This window comes from Dendrobates tinctorius, unplaced genomic scaffold (genome assembly GCF_039654945.1).
Source record: "Dendrobates tinctorius isolate UK_male_01 unplaced genomic scaffold, ASM3965494v1 ptg000269l, whole genome shotgun sequence".
Lineage (NCBI taxonomy): Eukaryota > Metazoa > Chordata > Amphibia > Anura > Dendrobatidae > Dendrobates > Dendrobates tinctorius.
Genome location: NW_027361936.1, coordinates 4,870,341 through 4,889,256, shown reverse-complemented (window position 1 = coordinate 4,889,256; position 18,916 = coordinate 4,870,341). Strand labels below are relative to the sequence as shown.

Below are 18,916 nucleotides of genomic sequence, written 5' to 3'. Positions count from 1 at the left end.
AATCCACAATCAGGATCTAGTTCAGAAGCAGATGACGTGTCTAAAACACGAAATATGGTCGATAGTCTTCTTTCAGCTATCTTCCAAACCCTGGAGATTAAGCAGGACAAGCCCCTTCCTCAGGAGTGTTCTGTTCCATTTAAACGATCAAGGCCTCCATCCAAAACTTTTCCAAACCACAACGAGTTTGATACTACTCTAGCCAAACATTGGGAGCACCCTGAGCAACGCTTTTCGGGCCGCAGGTATTTAGATGTTCTGTACCCATTTGACGCTGATTTGCTTTCTAAATGGACCAAAGCCCCTGAAGTGGACCCTCCCGTTTCTCGCATAGCCTCTAAGACGGTTCTGTCCCTTCCAGACGGTGCATCGCTTAAGGATCCAACAGACAGGCAGTTAGAATCTTTGTCAAAGTCTATCTTTGAGGCCTCCGGCGCCTCCCTCTGCCCTATTTTCGCCTCCTCCTGGGTAGCGAAAGTCATTTCGGCTTGGGCAAAAATTCTTCGCAGGGGCATCTTAGCGGCAGCTCCCCAGGACGAGCTGGCAGATCTAGCAGATCAAATTAATCATGCGGGTAAATACCTTTTAGCCGCCTCCTTAGATGCGGCCGGTTGCGTAGCAAGGGCTAACAGCAATATAGTGGCTGTACGTCGAGTTCTTTGGTTAAAGTCATGGAATGCGGATACCACCTCAAAAAAGTCGCTCACCAATCTGCCCTTCCATGGTTCTAGGCTCTTTGGGGCCAAGCTGGATCAAATAATTTCCGATGCCACTGGGGGTAAAAGTACTTCTCTCCCCCAGTCTCGACCAAGATGCCTTTTTAATAGAAAGGGTTTTCGGCCCTTTAGGCCTTTTCGTCCGTTCTCGTCCACAGAGAGATCTGTCCAGCAAGAGCGTCCTTCCGCATCTAGGGAGCGAGAGCAGAAGAAACCTTCTTACAAGCCCGCTCCCCGCTGGAGATCTAGAGGACAATACTCCAGGTCCTCAGGTGCCCGTTCCGGTAGGTTTGCCTCCAAGTGACTGGGCACCCCCACCTGGAAGATATTCCAGGGTGGAGGCAGACTTTCCTTTTTCGTGGACGCTTGGCTGTCGGTTGTCGACGACGCTTGGGTCAGGGAAATCATCGCATCCGGTTACAAGATCGAATTTTCTTCCCCACCAGACAGGCGTTTTTTCCTGTCTCGACCTCCAAGACAACGGTCCCACATTCCAGGTTTCTTTCAGGCCGTCTCCTCCCTTCTTTCCGCCGGAGTGATTGTTCCCGTTCCCTCAGACGAACGGTTTTCAGGGTTCTACTCAAATCTCTTCGTAGTCCCGAAGAAAGACGGCTCCCTGCGGCCAATCCTGGACCTCAAATTGCTCAATTGCCACGTGAAGATTCTTCACTTCAAAATGGAGTCTCTTCGATCGGTGATAGCATCAATGGAGCCCGGAGAATTTCTCTGTTCTGTGGACATACGGGATGCCTATCTTCACATCCCTGTTTGCTTGCAGCATCAGAAATATCTCAGGTTTGCGATTCAGGAAAATCATTACCAGTTCACGGCTCTTCCCTTCGGCCTAGCCTCCGCCCCCCGTGTTTTCACGAAAGTGATGGCGACGGTCATGGCCATCCTTCGATCCAGAGGGATTCTCATCATTCCTTATCTGGACGATCTCTTAATCAAGGGCTCGTCCCGTCAAGACTGTCTCCTAAGTCTTCAGATAACCCTGGATACTCTCGACCGTCTCGGATGGTTAGTCAACAAAGAAAAGTCCGTTCTCAGCCCCCACTCAGCGTCTGACCTTTTTAGGCATGGAGTTCGACACGAACCTGGCCCGGGTGTTTCTTCCGATGGAAAAATTTGCGGCTCGTTCAAAGGGATTCGAGCCCTCAAACGGCCAACGCCCATTCCCCTTCGATTCTGCATGAAGATTCTGGGGAAGATGGTAGCTTCCTTGGAAGCAGTGCCCTTTGCACAGTTTCACCTTCGTCCTCTTCAGCTGTCCCTCCTTTCAGTCTGGGACAAGACGACGAGGTCCTTAGACCGGCCCATTCTCCTCCCTCTCAAAGTGAGGCAATCCCTGACTTGGTGGACGACGTCTACATCAGTCATCCAGGGGAGGTCCTTCCTCCCGCTTCGGTGGCAAGTCATCACCACCGATGCCAGCCTCCTGGTTTGGGGAGCGGTTTTTCATCAGAGGACGGCTCAAGGACACTGGAACCCACAGGAAGCTCTTCTTCCTATCAATCTGCTCGAGATCAGAGCGATCTTTCTGGTCCTTCTGCGCTGGCAGCCCCTTCTTGTAGGCAAGCCGATCCGCATTCAGTCGGACAACGCCACGGCTGTGGCGTACATAAACCATCAGGGCGGCACGCGCAGCCACCAAGTCATGTCAGAAGTGGCCAGGATTCTGTGCTGGGCGGAACGCTACGTCCCAGCAATCTCCGCCGTTCACATTCCAGGGGTGGAAAACTGGGCAGCCGACTTTCTGAGTCGTCAAGGCCTAGCGTCAGGCGAATGGTCTCTCCATCCCTCAGTCTTCGATCAGATATGCAAGCGCTGGGGTTCTCCAGACATCGACCTCATGGCATCTCGGATGAACCACAAAGTTCCGCGCTTCGTAGCCAGGTCCAGTGACCCTCTAGCCGTCGCTTGCAACGCCCTAGTAATTCCGTGGTCCCAGTTCCAACTTCCTTATCTTTTTCCACCTCTTGCCTTGATCCCAAGAGTGGTCAAGAAGATAAAATCGGAAGGCGTTCCAGTAATTCTTGTGGCTCCAGACTGGCCAAGAAGGCCTTGGTATGCAGAACTGGTGAACATGCTCGCGGACGTTCCCTGGAGGCTTCCAGACCGTCCGGATCTTCTCTCGCAAGGCCCCCTTTACCACGAGAATTCTCGGTCTCTGAATTTAACGGCATGGCCGTTGAGGCCGCAATCCTAAGAGAATCAGGTTTTTCCAGCCAGGTGATTCAGACGATGATCAAAGCCAGGAAGCCAGCCTCTTCCCGCATTTACCACAGGTGTTGGAAGGCTTTTTTCCGTTGGTGCGACGATAAAAAAGTTTTTCCAATGGCCTTTTCCATTCCGTCCATACTGGGTTTTCTCCAGTCTGGCTTAGATTCGGGTCTGTCACTCAGTACCCTGAAGGGCCAGGTTTCTGCCTTGTCTATCCTCTTTCAAAGAGAGCTCGCTTCCTTACCGCAGGTTAAGACGTTCCTCCAAGGAGTCGCTCATGTGGCTCCTCCTCATCATTCACCAATAGAACCGTGGGATCTCAATCTCGTTCTTGGCGCTCTCCAAAAGGCGCCGTTTGAGCCCATCCAGGACATTCCTTTGTCACTTCTGTCATGGAAGGTAACCTTTTTGATCGCCATTACATCCATCAGAAGAGTTTCTGAGTTAGCGGCCTTGTCATGCCGTTCACCTTATCTGGTGCTCCATCAGGATAAAGTCGTCCTCAGGCCCGTTCCTTCCTTCCTGCCAAAGGTGGTTTCCTCCTTTCACATCAACGAGGATATCGTTCTTCCATCGTTTTGTCCGGCTCCTTCTCACCCTCTTGAGAAGTCACTCCACAAGCTGGACCTTGTTAGAGCCTTGCATGTCTACCTCGCTAGGACCGCTTCACTTCGTCAATCCGATTCATTGCTGGTCATCTCTGAAGGTCACAGGAAAGGGCTTCCGGCATCCAAATCCACGATCGCTCGCTGGATTCGTTCTACCATTCAAGAAGCATACTGACTTCAGGAAAAACGGCCCCCTCCGGGAGTGAGAGCTCACTCCACCCGGGCTGTGGCAGCTTCGTGGGCCGTTCGACACCAGGCTTCGGCTCTGCAACTTTGCAGGGCCGCGACCTGGTCGTCTTTGCACACTTTTGCGAGGTTCTACAGGGTTCATACCCAGGCCTCGTCTGATGCAGTTGTTGGTAGGAAGGTTCTGCAGGCGGCAGTGGTGCACCGGCTGACCTAAGCCCTTCCTGCTCTCTCGTTCCTTATTGATGTTCCCACCCTCGGGACTGCTTTGGAACGTCCCATGGTATTCTGTGTCCCCCAATAAGGCGATAAAGAAAGATGGATTTTTGGTTCTTACCGTAAAATCTCTTTCTTGGAGCCTTCATTGGGGGACACAGCACCCTCCCTGTTTAAATTGTACCGTGTTGGGTCTTTGAGTCCCTTGTTGGGTTGGTACATATGTTTAGAGTGTTCCGTTGCTTCTCCTACTGCTTTCTCACCAACTGAGGTGCCTAGTGCCTGTCGGTGGGTGTATATTGCAGGGGAGGAGCTAATTTTCATGTTTTGCATAGTGTCAGCCTCCTAGCAGCAGCAGCATACACCCATGGTATTCTGTGTCCCCCAATGACGGCTCCAAGAAAGAGATTTTACGGTAAGAACCAAAAATCCATCTTTTAAGGAGCGCAACCGGCGTTTAACATCTTGGAATTGCCGTCTCTTATTCGGACCTCAATGGAAAAGTCTGGGTACAAAGAAATCTGTTGCCCATCTATTATTAGATCCGCCTTGTCCCTGGCCTCTCTCAGGATGGCATCTCTGTCCCTATAGTGAAGGATTCGAATCAAGACAGTGCGTGGTTGCGCCTCTGGGACCTGGGGTCTGGTGGGGACCCTATGGGCTCTTTCTGTTGCAAATAATGGGGACAAAACATTATTCCCAAATGACTACCGAATCCAAGCCTCAAAATATTCCACGGCTTTATTTCCTTCCGCCTTCTCAGGGACCCCCCACTATTCGTATATTTTTGCGGCGCATCCGGTTTTCCAAATCATCCTGTTTGGCTCTAATTGCCTCTATCATTCTGCCGTACTGTTCCACTCGTGTTCTCATGCCCAGGCCTTTTTTTAAATTATTTAAATAAATAATTTTTTTTTAAAAAAGAGCGTGCGGACTCCCCATTTTTGACAACCAGCCAAGCTAAAACAGACAGCTAGTGGCTGGTATTCTCAGGGTGGTTACTGGGGCATGAATATTGCCCCCAGCCTAAAATTAGCAGCTCGCAGCCGCCTGAGAAAAGGCACATCTATTAGATGCACAAATTCTGGCACTTTGCCCGGCTCTTACCACTTGCCCTGTGTCCATGACAAGTGGGATTAATATTTGTGGAGTTGAGGTCACCTTTGTATTGTCAGGTGACATCAAGTCCACGGGTTAGCAATGGAGAGGCATCTATAAGACGCCTCTCCATTACTAACCCCATAGTCATATCTAATATATAAAGCTCAATGTGTGTATGTATGTATGTGTGTTATGATGAGTCACCGCAGGAGGAAAAAACAAAATACCAGCTAAGTCCAGAAAAACCAGAGAGGTTGTCAGCTATCGGACTGCAGACCCCTGAACCTATCCACAACAACTAGCAGTAGCCGTGGGGGGTTCCTACGGTGCCCTAGACCCCTCGATCACAGCCAGAGAACTATATAGCCTAAAGACAGAAAGGGGAAAAACTAAACTGCCCCAGAGCAGACCCCAAAGCAATAGGCAGCCCCCAACATATAATGACGGTGAAGCAAGATGAAAACACTAACACAGATAGGAAGATAGGTTGAGCAAATGATGGGGCCCAAGCTAACTACGTAGGACAGGATAGGAAAGCTGCTGTCTGCCATCCGCAAAAACCCTATCAAAATGAGCCAACCGACTGATAGGAAAAACAGGCCCTGAAGTCGCTAGGCTTCAAAAAGACTATATCAGCACTCAGGTATATTCTGAAGACAGAGCAAAATATCAACAGATCAGAGACAAAAATGGAATTCAGCTCACCCCCGGCCGGGGATGGCAGAACTCCCAAAAAACAAGGCAAAACAAGAACAAAACTGAAGAGTACAAAGCAGAGCAGAAAAACTTAGCTTTGAGATGCAGGAATCAGACTGGTCTCCAAGAATCCAGCAGGAAAATCACCAGCCAGGAAGACGGTCGTCGGCAGCCTTATATCCAGTCCTCAATTCCAGCCACCCAGTCATCATCTAGCTGCCCAGGTGTTTTGTAATCAGTCTCACTACCTTCCTTCACTAGAGGAGGGAGTTCATCAGACCTCAATGGTGAAGGGAAAAATGAACTCACAACAGTACCTCCCCCTTGAGGAGGGGTCACCGAACCCTCATCCATGCCACCAGGGCGATCCGGGTGGGCCCGATGAAAGGCACGCACCAATCTTTCGGCATGAATATCAGAGGCAGAGACCCAGGAATTATCCTCCTGACCATAACCCTTCCACTTAACCAAATACTGGAGTCTCCGTCTAGCCAGACGGGAATCCAGTATCTTCTCTAGCTCATATTCCATGTTACCTTCAACTAATATAGGGTCAGGAGGTGCCACCACAGGAACTACTGGTTCAACAAACCTCTTCAACAAAGACTTATGAAACACATTATGAATTTTAAATGTGACAGGAAGAGCCAACCGAAAAGAGACCGGATTAATAATCTCCAAAATCTTGTAAGGTCCAATAAATCTAAGCTTAAACTTAGGAGAAGCCACCTTCATAGCGATATTTTTTGATGACAACCAAACCATATCACCCACCTTAAACTGGGGACCAACGGTCCTACGCCGGTTGGAAAACCGCTGGGCCTTTTCCTGGGAGAGAGACAACTTATCCACTACTTGGTCCCAGATCTGTTGCATTCTCTCCACCATAGTGTCAACGCCTGGGCAGGCAGAAGGCTCCACCTGCCCTGAAGAAAATCGAGGGTGAAAACTAAAGTTACAAAAAAAAGGTGACATCAAAGTGGCAGAACTAGCTCTATTATTTAAAGCAAATTCGGCCAAGGGCAAAAATGAAACCCAATCATCCTGATCGGCAGAAATAAAACATCTCAAATACGACTCCAAAGTCTGGTTTGTTCTCTCCGTCTGCCCATTGGTCTGAGGGTGAAACGCAGAGGAGAAGGACAACTGAATTCCCAGCTTGGAACAGAAAGTCCTCTAAAATCTAGACACAAACTGAACTCCTCTGTCAGATACAATGTTCTCAGGAATCCCGTGCAAGCGAACCACCTGTTGCAAAAACAAGGGCACCAACTCAGAGGAAGATGGCAACTTAGGGAGTGGTACAAGATGGACCATCTTAGAGAATATATCACAAATCACCCAAATAACAGTCATTCTCTGAGAGACAGGCATATCAGAGATAAAATCCATTGAAATATGGGTCCATGGCCTCCTGGGCACCGGCAAAGGCATCAACAAGCCACTAGAGCGAGAACAAGGTTTAGACCGGGAGCAAGTCCCACAGGACTGCACAAAATTCCTGACATCACGAGACAAGGCGGGCCACCAAAAAGATCGACTCACCAGATCTCTAGCACCAAAAATACCTGGATGACCAGCCAATGCAGAGCAATGAACTTCAGACATCACTCTCTTCCTCCACTGGTCAGGAACATACAACTTTCCACTGGGACAACGCTCAGGTTTGTCCTCCTGAAACTCTTCCAGAGCACGTCTTAAATCGGGCGAGATGGCAGAAAGAACTACCCCCTCGCCTAAGATGGTAGCAGGCTTAGTCACAACAGGAGAATCAGCAAGGAAACTCCTAGAGAGGGCGTCTGCCTTGACATTCTTAGTGCCCGGAAGAAAAGAGACCACAAAATCAAAACGTGTGAAAAACAAGGCCCACCTAGCCTGTCTAGGATTCAAGTGCTTGGCCGACTCCAGGTAAATCAAATTCTTGTAGTCAGTAAGGACCACGACTTGGTGTTTGGCTCCCTCCAACCAATGTCTCCACTCCTCAAATGCCCATTTCATGGCCAACAGTTACCGATTCCCCACATCATAGTTACGTTCGGATGGGGAGAACTTTCGGGAAAAGAAAGCACAAGGATTCATTTTAGATGTCACAGGATCTTTTTGGGACAGCACCGCTCCTGCACCAATCTCAGAGGCGTCCACCTCCACCAGAAACGGGAGTGAGACATCAGGTTGCCGCAAAACCGGAGCAGAAGTGAATCTTCGCTTCAGCTCCTGAAAGGAAGAAACAGCCTCCGGAGAACAATTCAGCACATCAGCACCCTTCCTAGTCAAATCCGTCAATGGCTTGGCAATACCAGAAAAATTAGCTATAATTTTCCGATAAAAATTAGCAAAACCCAAAAACTTCTAAAGGGCCTTCAAAGAAGTGGGCTGAACCCAATCATAAATGGCCTGTACCTTGGCCGGGTCCATTTCAATAGTTGACGGAGACAAAATAAATCCCAAAAATGAAATCCTCTGTACCCCAAAAAGGCATTTCGATCCCTTGACATTCAGGGAATTCTCCCTCAAAATCCGGAACACAGTCCGAACATGTTCCACATGAGAGTCCCAATTCTTGGAGAAGATCAAAATATCATCCAGATAGATAATCAAAAATGTATCCACAAAGTCTCGGAATATATCGTTCATGAAGCACTGGAAGACAGAAGGGGCATTAGTGAGCCCAAAAGGCATCACCAGGTACTCAAAATGTCCCTCCGGAGTATTAAACGCCGTCTTCCATTCATCCCCATGCTTAATGCGAATAAGATTATACGCTCCCCTGAGGTCAAGCTTAGTAAACCAGCAAGCACCTTTAACTCTGGAGAATAGATCAGAAATCAGGGGTAACGGATACTGATATTTAACAGTAATTTTGTTGAGGGCACGATAGTCAATACAAGGCCTTAATGAACCATCCTTTATAGCCACGAAAAAAAACCCAGCACCCAATGGTGAAGAGGATGGTCTAATATGACACTTCTCCAATGCCTCCTTAATATAGGATCGCATAGCCTCGTGCTCGGGTACAGATAAATTGAAAAGCTGACCCTTGGGGAATTTACACCCCGGGTTCAGCTCAATAGCACAGTCATAACTCCTATGAGGAGGCAAAGACGCAGACTCATTCTCACTAAATACATCATAAGTCAGCCAAATAGTCAGGAACATCATGTGACTGGGGAGAGGTGGAGAAAACAGGAGCATCACTAAGGGCACACCGACAACCCCAACTCACCACAGACAAAGATTTCCAATCCAGAACTGGATTATGGATTTGCAACCAGGGAAACCCCAGAACAATGGTATCATGCAAATTATGCAACACCAAAAATCTGCAATTTTCTTGATGGTCTGGGGCGACCCGCATTACCACCTGGGTCCAAAACTGAGGTTTATTCTTCGCCAAAGGAGTAGCATCAATACCCCTCAAAGGGATAGGCGTCCGCAGAGGTGTCAGGAAATCCACAACGTTTAGCAAAATCCAAGTCCATCAGGTTCAGAGCTGCTCCTGAATCCACAAAAGCCTTGGTGGAAAATGTGGACAGGGAGCAGATCAGAGTAATTGCCAGAAGAAACTTAGGTTGAACACCACCCACAGAAAACGTGTGTGCACAACGTTTCTCTCGTTTAGGGCAGACAGAAATAATATGCGAGGCATCTCCACAAAAAAACACAGCTTATTACGCCTTCTGAACTCCTGACGTTGCTCCCTAGACAAAACTCTATCACATTGCATAGGTTCAGACATCTGTTCAACAGGTGGTAACATCTCTCGTGTAGTTTTGCGTTCACGTAAACGCCGATCCACCTGAATGGCTAATGACATAGAATCGTCAAGACCAGAGGGAACAGGAAATCCCACCATAGTATCTTTTACAGTTTCTGACAAACCCTTCCGAAAGAGAGCTGCCAAGGCACCATCATTCCAGGTAGTAAGGACCGCCCACTTTCGGAATTTTTGACAGTACAACTCTGCCGAATCCCGACCCTGGCTTAATGCCAACAGGGTCTTTTCAGCCTGATCAATAGCATTAGGTTCATCATACAACATCCCCAAGGCTTGAAAAAATGCGTTCACATTATTCAGAATAGGATCATCAGGTTTCAAAGAAAACGCCCAATCCTGGGGATCGCCGCACAGCAAAGAGATGACAATTTTAACCTGCTGCGTGGAGTTCCCCGACGAGTTAGGCTTCAAGGCAAAAAATAATTTACAATTATTCTTGAAATTCAAGAATTTAGACCGATCCCCCAAAAATACATCAGGAAAAGGAATCTTTGGTTCAGCGGCATGTGAATGAGCAAGATAGGCGGAAATTCCCCGCACTTCAGCAGCGAGCTGCTCCACACGATCAGAGAATTGCCTCATCTCCATTGAGATAAAAATTCCCCCTACGGCCTCAGAGATATAGAGGGAAAAAATCTGCACACAAAAGAAAAAAATTCTGACACTTCTCCTTTTTTTTTTTTTTTTTTTTACAATTCTCTCCTGCTATTGAGTACCCTAGGATCTGCGGTATTTCTGGTGATTCTGTTATGATGAGTCACCGCAGGAGGAAAAAACAAAATACCAGCTAAGTCCAGAAAAACCAGAGAGGTTGGCAGCTATCGGACTGCAGACCCCTGAACCTATCCACAACAACTAGCAGTAGCCGTGGGGGGTTCTTACGGTGCCCTAGACCCCTCGATCACAGCCAGAGAACTATATAGCCTAAAGACAGAAAGGGGAAAAACTAAACTGGCCCAGAGCAGACCCCAAAGCAATAGGCAGCCCCCAACATATAATGACGGTGAAGCAAGATGAAAACACTAACACAGATAGAAAGATAGGTTGAGCAAATGATGGGGCCCAAGCTAACTACATAGGACAGGATAGGAAAGCTGCTGTCTGCCATCCGCAAAAACCCTATCAAAATGAGCCAACCGACTGATAGGAAAAACAGGCCCTGAAGTCGCTAGGCTTCAAAAAGACTATATCAGCACTCAGGTATATTCTGAAGACAGAGCAAAATATCAACAGATCAGAGACAAAAATGGAATTCAGCTCACCCCCCGGCCGGGGATGGCAGAACTCCCAAAAAACAAGGCAAAACAAGAACAAAACTGAAGAGTACAAAGCAGAGCAGAAAAACTTAGCTTTGAGATGCAGGAATCAGACTGGTCTCCAAGAATCCAGCAGGAAAATCACTAGCCAGGAAGACGGGCATCGGCAGCCTTATATCCAGTCCTCAATTCCAGCCACCCAGTCATCATCTAGCTGCCCAGGTGTTTTGTAATCAGTCTCACTACCTTCCTTCACTAGAGGAGGGAGTTCATCAGACCTCAATGGTGAAGGGAAAAATGAACTCACAACATATGTGTGTATGTGTGTATGTCCGGGATTGGCATCCGCACCGTCGCAGCTACAGCCACAAAATTTGGCACAGTCACACGTCTGGACCCCGAGAGCATCATAGGCTATGTTGTGAGGCAAAATTTTAACCCCGCGCGGTCCAATTCACCAAAAAATTTTGCCCCTATCTACATAATGGGGAAAAAGTGTATGTGTATCAAGCCCCGCCCCTCATTATGATGTCATAATGCCCCTATCTACATAATGGGGAAAAAGTGTGTGCGTATCAAGCCCAGCCCCTCATTATGATGTCATAATGCCCCTATCTACATAATGGGGAAAAAGTGTGTGCGTATCAAGCACCCGCCCCTCATTATGATGTCATAATGGTTTCCATGGCGACGCTGATTCATCATAGGTTGCAAGCCCCGCCGCTCATTATGATGTCATAATGGTTGACTATGGGATGGAGGATGTGTATGACGGGTATATGGGCACGGGACTATGGGATGGCGGATATGTATGATGGGTATATGGGCACTCTACTATGGGATGGAGGATGTGTGATGGGTATATGGGCACTCTCCTATGAGATGGAGGATATGTATGATGGGTATATATGGGCACGGGACTATGGGATGGAGGATGTGTATGATGGGTATATAGGCACTCTACTATGGGATGGAGGATATGTATGATGGGTATATATGGGCACAGGACTATGGGATGGAGGATGTGTATGATGGGTGTATGGGCACGGGCCTATGGGATGAAGGATGTGTGATGGGTATATGGGCACTCGACTATGGGATGGAGGATATGTGTGATGGGTATATATGGGCACGGGCCTATGGGATGGAGGATGTGTATGATGGGTATATAGGCACTCTACTATGGGATGGAGGATATGTATGATGGGTATATATGGGCACGGGACTATGGGATGGAGGATGTGTATGATGGGTATATGGGCACGGGCCTATGGGGTGGAGGATGTGTGATGGGTATATGGGCACTCGACTATGGGATGGAGGATATGTATGATGGGTATATGGGCACGGGCCTATGGGATGGAGGATATGTATGATGGGTATATGGGCACGGGACTATGGGATAAAGGATATGTATTATGGGTATATGGGCACGGGACTGTGGGATGGAGGATAATTATAATTTGTTGTAACTAACCACAGTTAGTTACTATGCCCGGGCAGCGCCGGGCTCTTCAGCTAGTTATAAATGAACACACAGCATGAATAAAGTCCTTTTAATTGAAATAAAAATGCACACCGTTTTACTTTATATTTAAATATAAAAAACAAAGTTATACTCACCTTATGCCCATTCAATTGAATCCCTTGTCCCCTGTAAAAAAAAAACAAACAAAATAATAAACAACATTAATTACTCACCTAACGCCCATTCCATTGAAGCCCTGGTCTCCTGTAAAAAGAAACTAAACTAAAATACAACCATATCCCTCACCTGTTCAACATACTGTCCCACGCTGTAATCCATGTCTTGAGATAAGTGGTTTTCAGCCTGGACCGTGCCAAGGTGCGACCGTCCAGGCTGAAACCTGGCTGAAAATATTGCCGAACCGGAACAGTAACAAAGAACTTTCTGGAGAAGTTAGTGTTCGGGGTCCTTACTTTACTGTTCGGGTAAGCCCATCTCTATTCAAGATACATACTGTGTTTTACAGAACTGTTTTATATACAATATGTCATTTACAGGAATTGAAGCTCATACAAAAAACTCCCCTCCGAGTCCTCCATAGACGACCCCTGGCTTCACGATCCAGAATAATTCACACTATGAAAACGGAGTACGTGGATGAACACCATTTCCGCCTGTATTTAAAAACACAAGCTGGGACGTATCCTTTCTCAATTACTTCAACAACCCCAAAGAAAACTGAGCAGAAGTTATGTTTTCTGTTATGTGACATGCTTTACTTTCCAAGGAAGGGACATGAATTGAACGCTGGTTCCCCAAATCCTGCTTGTTTATAGTCAGATTGAAAGTTAGGAGTTGAATGAAGAAGGCCTGTGAGTTATATGTGGCTTTTTAGCCATTCTGTAGTCATCATTAATAGGTTATAGAGAATGGGACAAGCCCGGAATCTTCCCTCAGTTGACATTTTGAGTGAGCAGAGCACAGATGAAATCTAAGCAGAACATTTCTGTTTTCTATTTGTTTTTTATTCGCTGTGGAATTAGACTGCTTGGGAAGTTTATAGAGCAGAGAAACAAAGCAGCGACAACATAGCTAATTTTCATGGGTGATAAAAGAAGTACAATTAGTAATCTGTGGCTCAGTGGTTAGCACTGCAGCCTTGTAGCGCTGGGGTTCTGGGTTCAAATCCCACCAAGGACAACATCTGCAAGGAGTTTGTAGATTCTCCCCGTGTTTGCGTGAGTTTCCCCCGGGTTCTCCGGTTTCCTGACACATTCCTAAGACATGCTGATAGGGAATGTAGTTTGTGAACCCCATCAGGGACAGTGCCGACAATGTATGTTAAGCACTGTGGAATTAATGGCAATATATAAATGAGTAAAAATAAATAAAATAATCTATTGTCCTGCAATGCTAATCCATAAGAGATAAGCACCCTAATAAGGCTGAAGCTTGTTTCTCTTGTTTTAGGGAAAATTCTCAATGACAAATATGGCAATTCAAATACGTCTTTGGATAAATGTTCAATTTCCCAAAATTTAGTAACCATAACTTTTAATATTAGTTATCTGAAGAAGCAAATACATGATACCTTCAATTGTCATCTTCCTGTTGCCATACTTTCCAAAGTCTTAGTGCTCCCTCCATACACATTAGGCTAACATCGGCCAAACCCAATGATATTGATGAGTTTGACCAACATTGTAATATGTATTAGGACCAACGACAGAAGATTGTCGGGGAGATGAGGATCCTTTTATGCTCAAAGAAGTCGGCTGTTGCCAGAGATGTTTGGCAGTGGCTCTCTCATATGGATCACTCGGCAGAGTGAGTGCTCCTGTGTATGGGAGAGTCAGGACTATCATTCGCCTGACAGTCTAAAAAATAAACAAAACTGGGCCATACTTACGAATCTTACCCCTCCAGGATCAGGGATCTGCTAAGACCTCAAGCGATGAGACCATCAATTGGCTGCAGAGGTCAGGTGTCAGGAATAGAGTGTCATCGGATGTGTCTCTGTGTCATGTAAGAAGATAATTTTTTTATTTAGGTGAAAATATCATTTAACCCCTTCATGACCCATGACGCCTACGTAGGCGTCATGAAAAGCCGTGCCCAAACGACCTATGACGCCTACATAGGCGTCATGCTATAAATAGCCCCCCTGCGGGTCGGGTGACCGGGGTCACTGAAAGGTCACCCGACCCGCACACAGAGGACACGCTACAGTTAATCCCTGGGGGCGTGGCTTAGCCCCCACGTGCCTACGATCGCTCTGATTGGCTGTTAAAAGTGAAACAGCCAATCAGAGTGATTTGTAATATTTCACCAATGAAATTTGGTGAAATATTACAATCCAGCCATGGCCAATGCTGCAATAGCATCGGACATGGCTGGACACCGACACCTGACCCCCCCACACACCGACTGGCGGGGCCGATCGGCCCCCGCCACCGATGGACGGCGGCGATCGGTCGCCGCCGTCATCATCTGCTCCCCCTCCCATTCCTATCGCTCCCTCCCACCTTCCGATCCCCCCGGGACCTCCGATCGTGCTCCTGGTGTCCCGCCGTGGCTCCCGGCGTCCGGATCATGGGCGCCGCCATCTTGCAAAATGGCGGGCGCATGCGCAGTGCGCCTGCCATTGTCCAAGATGGCGGCGCCCATGAATTTGCCGGTTGCCCGTTCATTTTTCATTTTGATCACTGTGATACACTCTCACAGTGATCAAAATGAAAAAAAAAGTAAATACACCCCCCTTTTATCACCCCCATAGCCAGGCGCAAATAATAAAATAAAAGAAATATTTTTTTTTCCATTTAGGGTTCGAACTAGGGTTAGGGTTGGAATTAGGGTTACAGATTGGGTTAGGGTTAGAAATAGGGTTAGGGTTAAAATTAGGGTTAGGGTTAAAATTAGGGTTAGGGTTAAAATTAGGGTTAGGGTTAAAATTAGGGTTAGGGTTGGAATTAGGGTGAGGGCTGGAATTAGGGTGAGGGCTGGAATTAGGGTGAGGGCTGGAATTAGGGTGAGGGGTGGGTTGGGATTAGGGTTAGAGTTGGGATTAGGGTTAGGGGTGTGTTGGCGTTAGGGTTGTGGTTAGGGTTAGTATTAGGGTTGGGTTAGGGGTGTGTTGGGGTTAGAGTTGGAGTTAGAATTGAGGGGTTTCCACTGTTTAGGCACATCACGGGGTCTCCGAACGCGACATGGCGCCACGATTTATTCCAGCCAATTTTGCGTTCAAATTGTCAAACAGCACTCTCTCCATTCCGAGTCCCGACGTGTGCCCAAACAGTGGTTTACCCCCACATATGGGGTATCAGCATACTCAGGAAAAATTGCACAACAACTTTGGGAGTCTAATTTCTCCTGTTACCCTTGGGAAAATAAAAAATTGGGGGCTAAAAAAATGATTTTTGTGAAAAAAAAATGATTTTTTTTTGTTTTCACGGCTCTGAGTTATAAACTTCGGTGAAGCACTTGGGGGTTCAAAGTGCTCATCAAACATCTAGATAAGTTCCTTGGGGGGTCTAGTTTCCAAAATGGGGTCACTTGTGGGGGGTTTCCACAGTTTAGGTACATCAGGGGCTCTGCAAACGTAACATGACGCCCGCAGACCATTCCATCAAGTCGGTATTTCAAAACGTCACTACTTCCCTTCCGAGCCCCGATGTGTGCCCAAACAGTGGTCCCTCCCACATATGGGGTACCAGCGTACTCAGGACAAACTGGACAACAACTTTTGGGGTCGAATTTATCCTGTTAACCTTGCGAAAATAAAAAATTGCGGGCTAAAAAATCATTTTTTGAGGAAAAAAAAGATTTTTTATTTTCACGGTTCTGCGTTATAAACGTCTGTGAAGCACTTGGGGGTTCAAAATGCTCACCACATATCTAGATAAGTTCCTTGGGTGGTCTAGTTTCCAAAGTGGGGTCATTTGTGGGGGTTTCCACTGTTTAGGCACATCAGGGGCTCTGCAAACGTAACATGACGCCCGCAGACCATTACATCAAGTCGGTATTTCAAAACGTCACTACTTCCCTTCCGAGCCCCGATGTGTGCCCAAACAGTGGTCCCCCCCCACATATGGGGTACCAGCGTACTCAGGACAAACTGGACAACATCTTTTGGGGTCGAATTTATCCTGTTAACCTTGTGAAAATAAAAAATTGCGGGCTAAAAAATCATTTTTTGAGGAAAAAAATAGATTTCTTATTTTCACAGCTCTGCGTTATAAACTTCTGTGAAGCACTTGGGGGTTCAAAGTGCTCACCACACATCTAGATAAGTTCCTTGGGTGGTCTAGTTTCCAAAATGGGATCACTTGTGGGGGGTTTCCACTGTTTAGCCACATCAGGGGCTCTGCAAACGTAACATGACGCCCGCAGACCATTCCATTAAGTCGGTATTTCAAAATGTCACTACTTCCCTTCCGAGCCCCGATGTGTGCCCAAACAGTGGTCCCTCCCCACATATTGTGTACCAGCGTACTCAGGACAAACTGGACAACAACTTTTGGGGTCAAATTTCTCCTGTTACTATTGTGAAAATAAAAAATAGCGGGCTAAAAAAATCATTTTTTGAGGAAAAAAAAATATTTGTATTTTCACAGCTCTGCGTTATACACTTCTGTAAAGCACCTGGGGGATCAAAGTGCTCACTATGCATCTAGATAACTTCCTTAGGGGGTCTAGTTTCCAAAATGGGGTGAGATGTGGGGGAGCTACAAAGTGTAGGCAGACAGGGCCTCTCCAAACACGACATGGTGTCCGCTAACGATTGGAGCTAATTTTCCATTCAAAAAGTCAAATGGCGCTCCTTCCCTTCTGAGCCCTGCCGTGCACCCAAACAGTGGTTCCCCCCAACATATGAGGTGCCAGCGTACTCAGGACAAACTGAACAGCAACTTTAGGGGTCCAATTTATCCTGTTACCCTTGTGAAAATAAAAAATAGCGGGCTAAAAAATTATTTTTGAGGAAAAAAAAATATTTTTTATTTTCATGGCTCTGCGTTTATAAACTTCTGTGAAGCACTTGGGGGTTCAAAGTGCTCACTACACATCTAGATAAGCTCCTTGGGGGGTCTAGTTTCCAAAATGGGGTCACTTGTGGGGGGTTTCTACTGTTTAGGCACATCAGGGGCTCTGCAAACGCAACATGATGCCCGCAGAACATCCCATCAGTCTGCATTCCAAAATCTCGCTCCTTCCCTTCTGAGCTCTCCCATGGGCCCAAACAGTGGTTTCCCCTGACATATGGGGTATCGATGTACTCAGGACAAATTGCACAACAACTTTTGTGGTCCATTTTCTCCTATTAGCCTTGTGAAAATAGCCGGCTAAAAAATCATTTTTGAGGAGAAAAAATTATTTTTTTATTTTCACTGCTCTGTGTCATAAACTTCTGTGAAGCACTTGGGGGTTCAAAGTCCTCACCACACATCTAGATAAGTTCCTTGGGTGGTCTAGTTTCCAAAATGGGGTCACTTGTGGGGGAGCTCCAATGTTTAGGCACACAGGGGCTCTCCAAACACGACATGGTGTCCACTAACGATTGGAGCTAATTTTCCATTCAAAAAGTCAAATGGTGCTCCTTCCCTTCGGGACCCTGCCGTGTGCCCAAACAGTGGTTTATGACCACATATGAGGTATCTGTGCACTCAGGAGAAATTGCCCAACAAATTTTAGGATCCATTTTATCCCATTGCCCATGTGAAAATGAAAAAACTGAGGCTAAAATAAAATTTTTGTGAAAAAAAAGTCCTTTTTTTTTTACGGATCAATTTGTGAAACACCTGGCAGTTCAAAGTGCTCACTATGCATCTAAATAAGTTCCTTGGAGGGTCTAGTTTCCAAAATGGGGTCACTTGTGGGGGAGCTCCAGTGTTTAGGCGCACAGGGGCTCTCCAACCGCGACATGGCAACCGCTAAATATTCCAGCATATTTTCCATTCAAAAAGTCAAATGGCGCTCCTTCCCTTCTGAGCCCTGCCGTGCGCCCAAACAGTGGTTTATGACCACATATGAGGTATCGGTGTACTCAGGAGAAATTGCCCAACAAATTTTAGGATCCATTTTATCCTGTTGCCTATGTGAAAAATGAAAAAATTGATGCTAAAAGAAAATTTTTATTGGAAAAATTAAAATGTTCATTTTTTCCTTCCACATTGCTTTAGTTGCTGTGAAGCACCTGAAGGGTTAATAATCTTCTTGAATGTAGTTTTGAGTAGCTTGAGGGGTGCAGTTTTTAGAATGGTGTCACTTTTGGGTATTTTCTGCCATATAGACCCCTCAAAGTGACTTCAAATGTGAGGTGGTCCCTAAAAAAAATGGTTTTGTAAATTTTGTTGTAAAAATGAGAAATCGCTGGTCAACTTTTAACCCTTATAACTTCCCAACAAAAAAAATTTTTGTTTCCAAAATTGTGCTGATGTAAAGTAGACATGTGGGAAATGTTATTTATTAACTATTTTGTGTCGCATAACTCTCTGGTTTAACGGATTAAAAATTCAAAATGCGAAAATTGCGAAATTTTCAAAATTTTCGCCAAATTTCTGTTTTTTTCACAAATAAATGCAAACATTATTGACCTAAGTTTACCACTAACATGAAGCCAAATATGTCACGAAAAAACAATCTCAGAATCGCTAGGATCCGTTGAAGCGTTCCTG

General features: G+C 46.4%; 1 protein-coding gene across 2 annotated transcripts in view; it reads left to right on the top strand.

The window, feature by feature from the left end:
* PUS10 (pseudouridine synthase 10) overlaps positions 1–18,916 on the top strand; it is a 147,759-nt gene that overhangs the window by 113,762 nt on the left and 15,081 nt on the right. For both annotated transcript variants that reach the window (XM_073559307.1, XM_073559308.1), the window contains one exon: positions 12,803–12,945. In XM_073559307.1, coding sequence (XP_073415408.1) covers positions 12,803–12,945 — 143 coding nt within the window. The remainder of the gene's footprint in view (positions 1–12,802; positions 12,946–18,916) is intronic.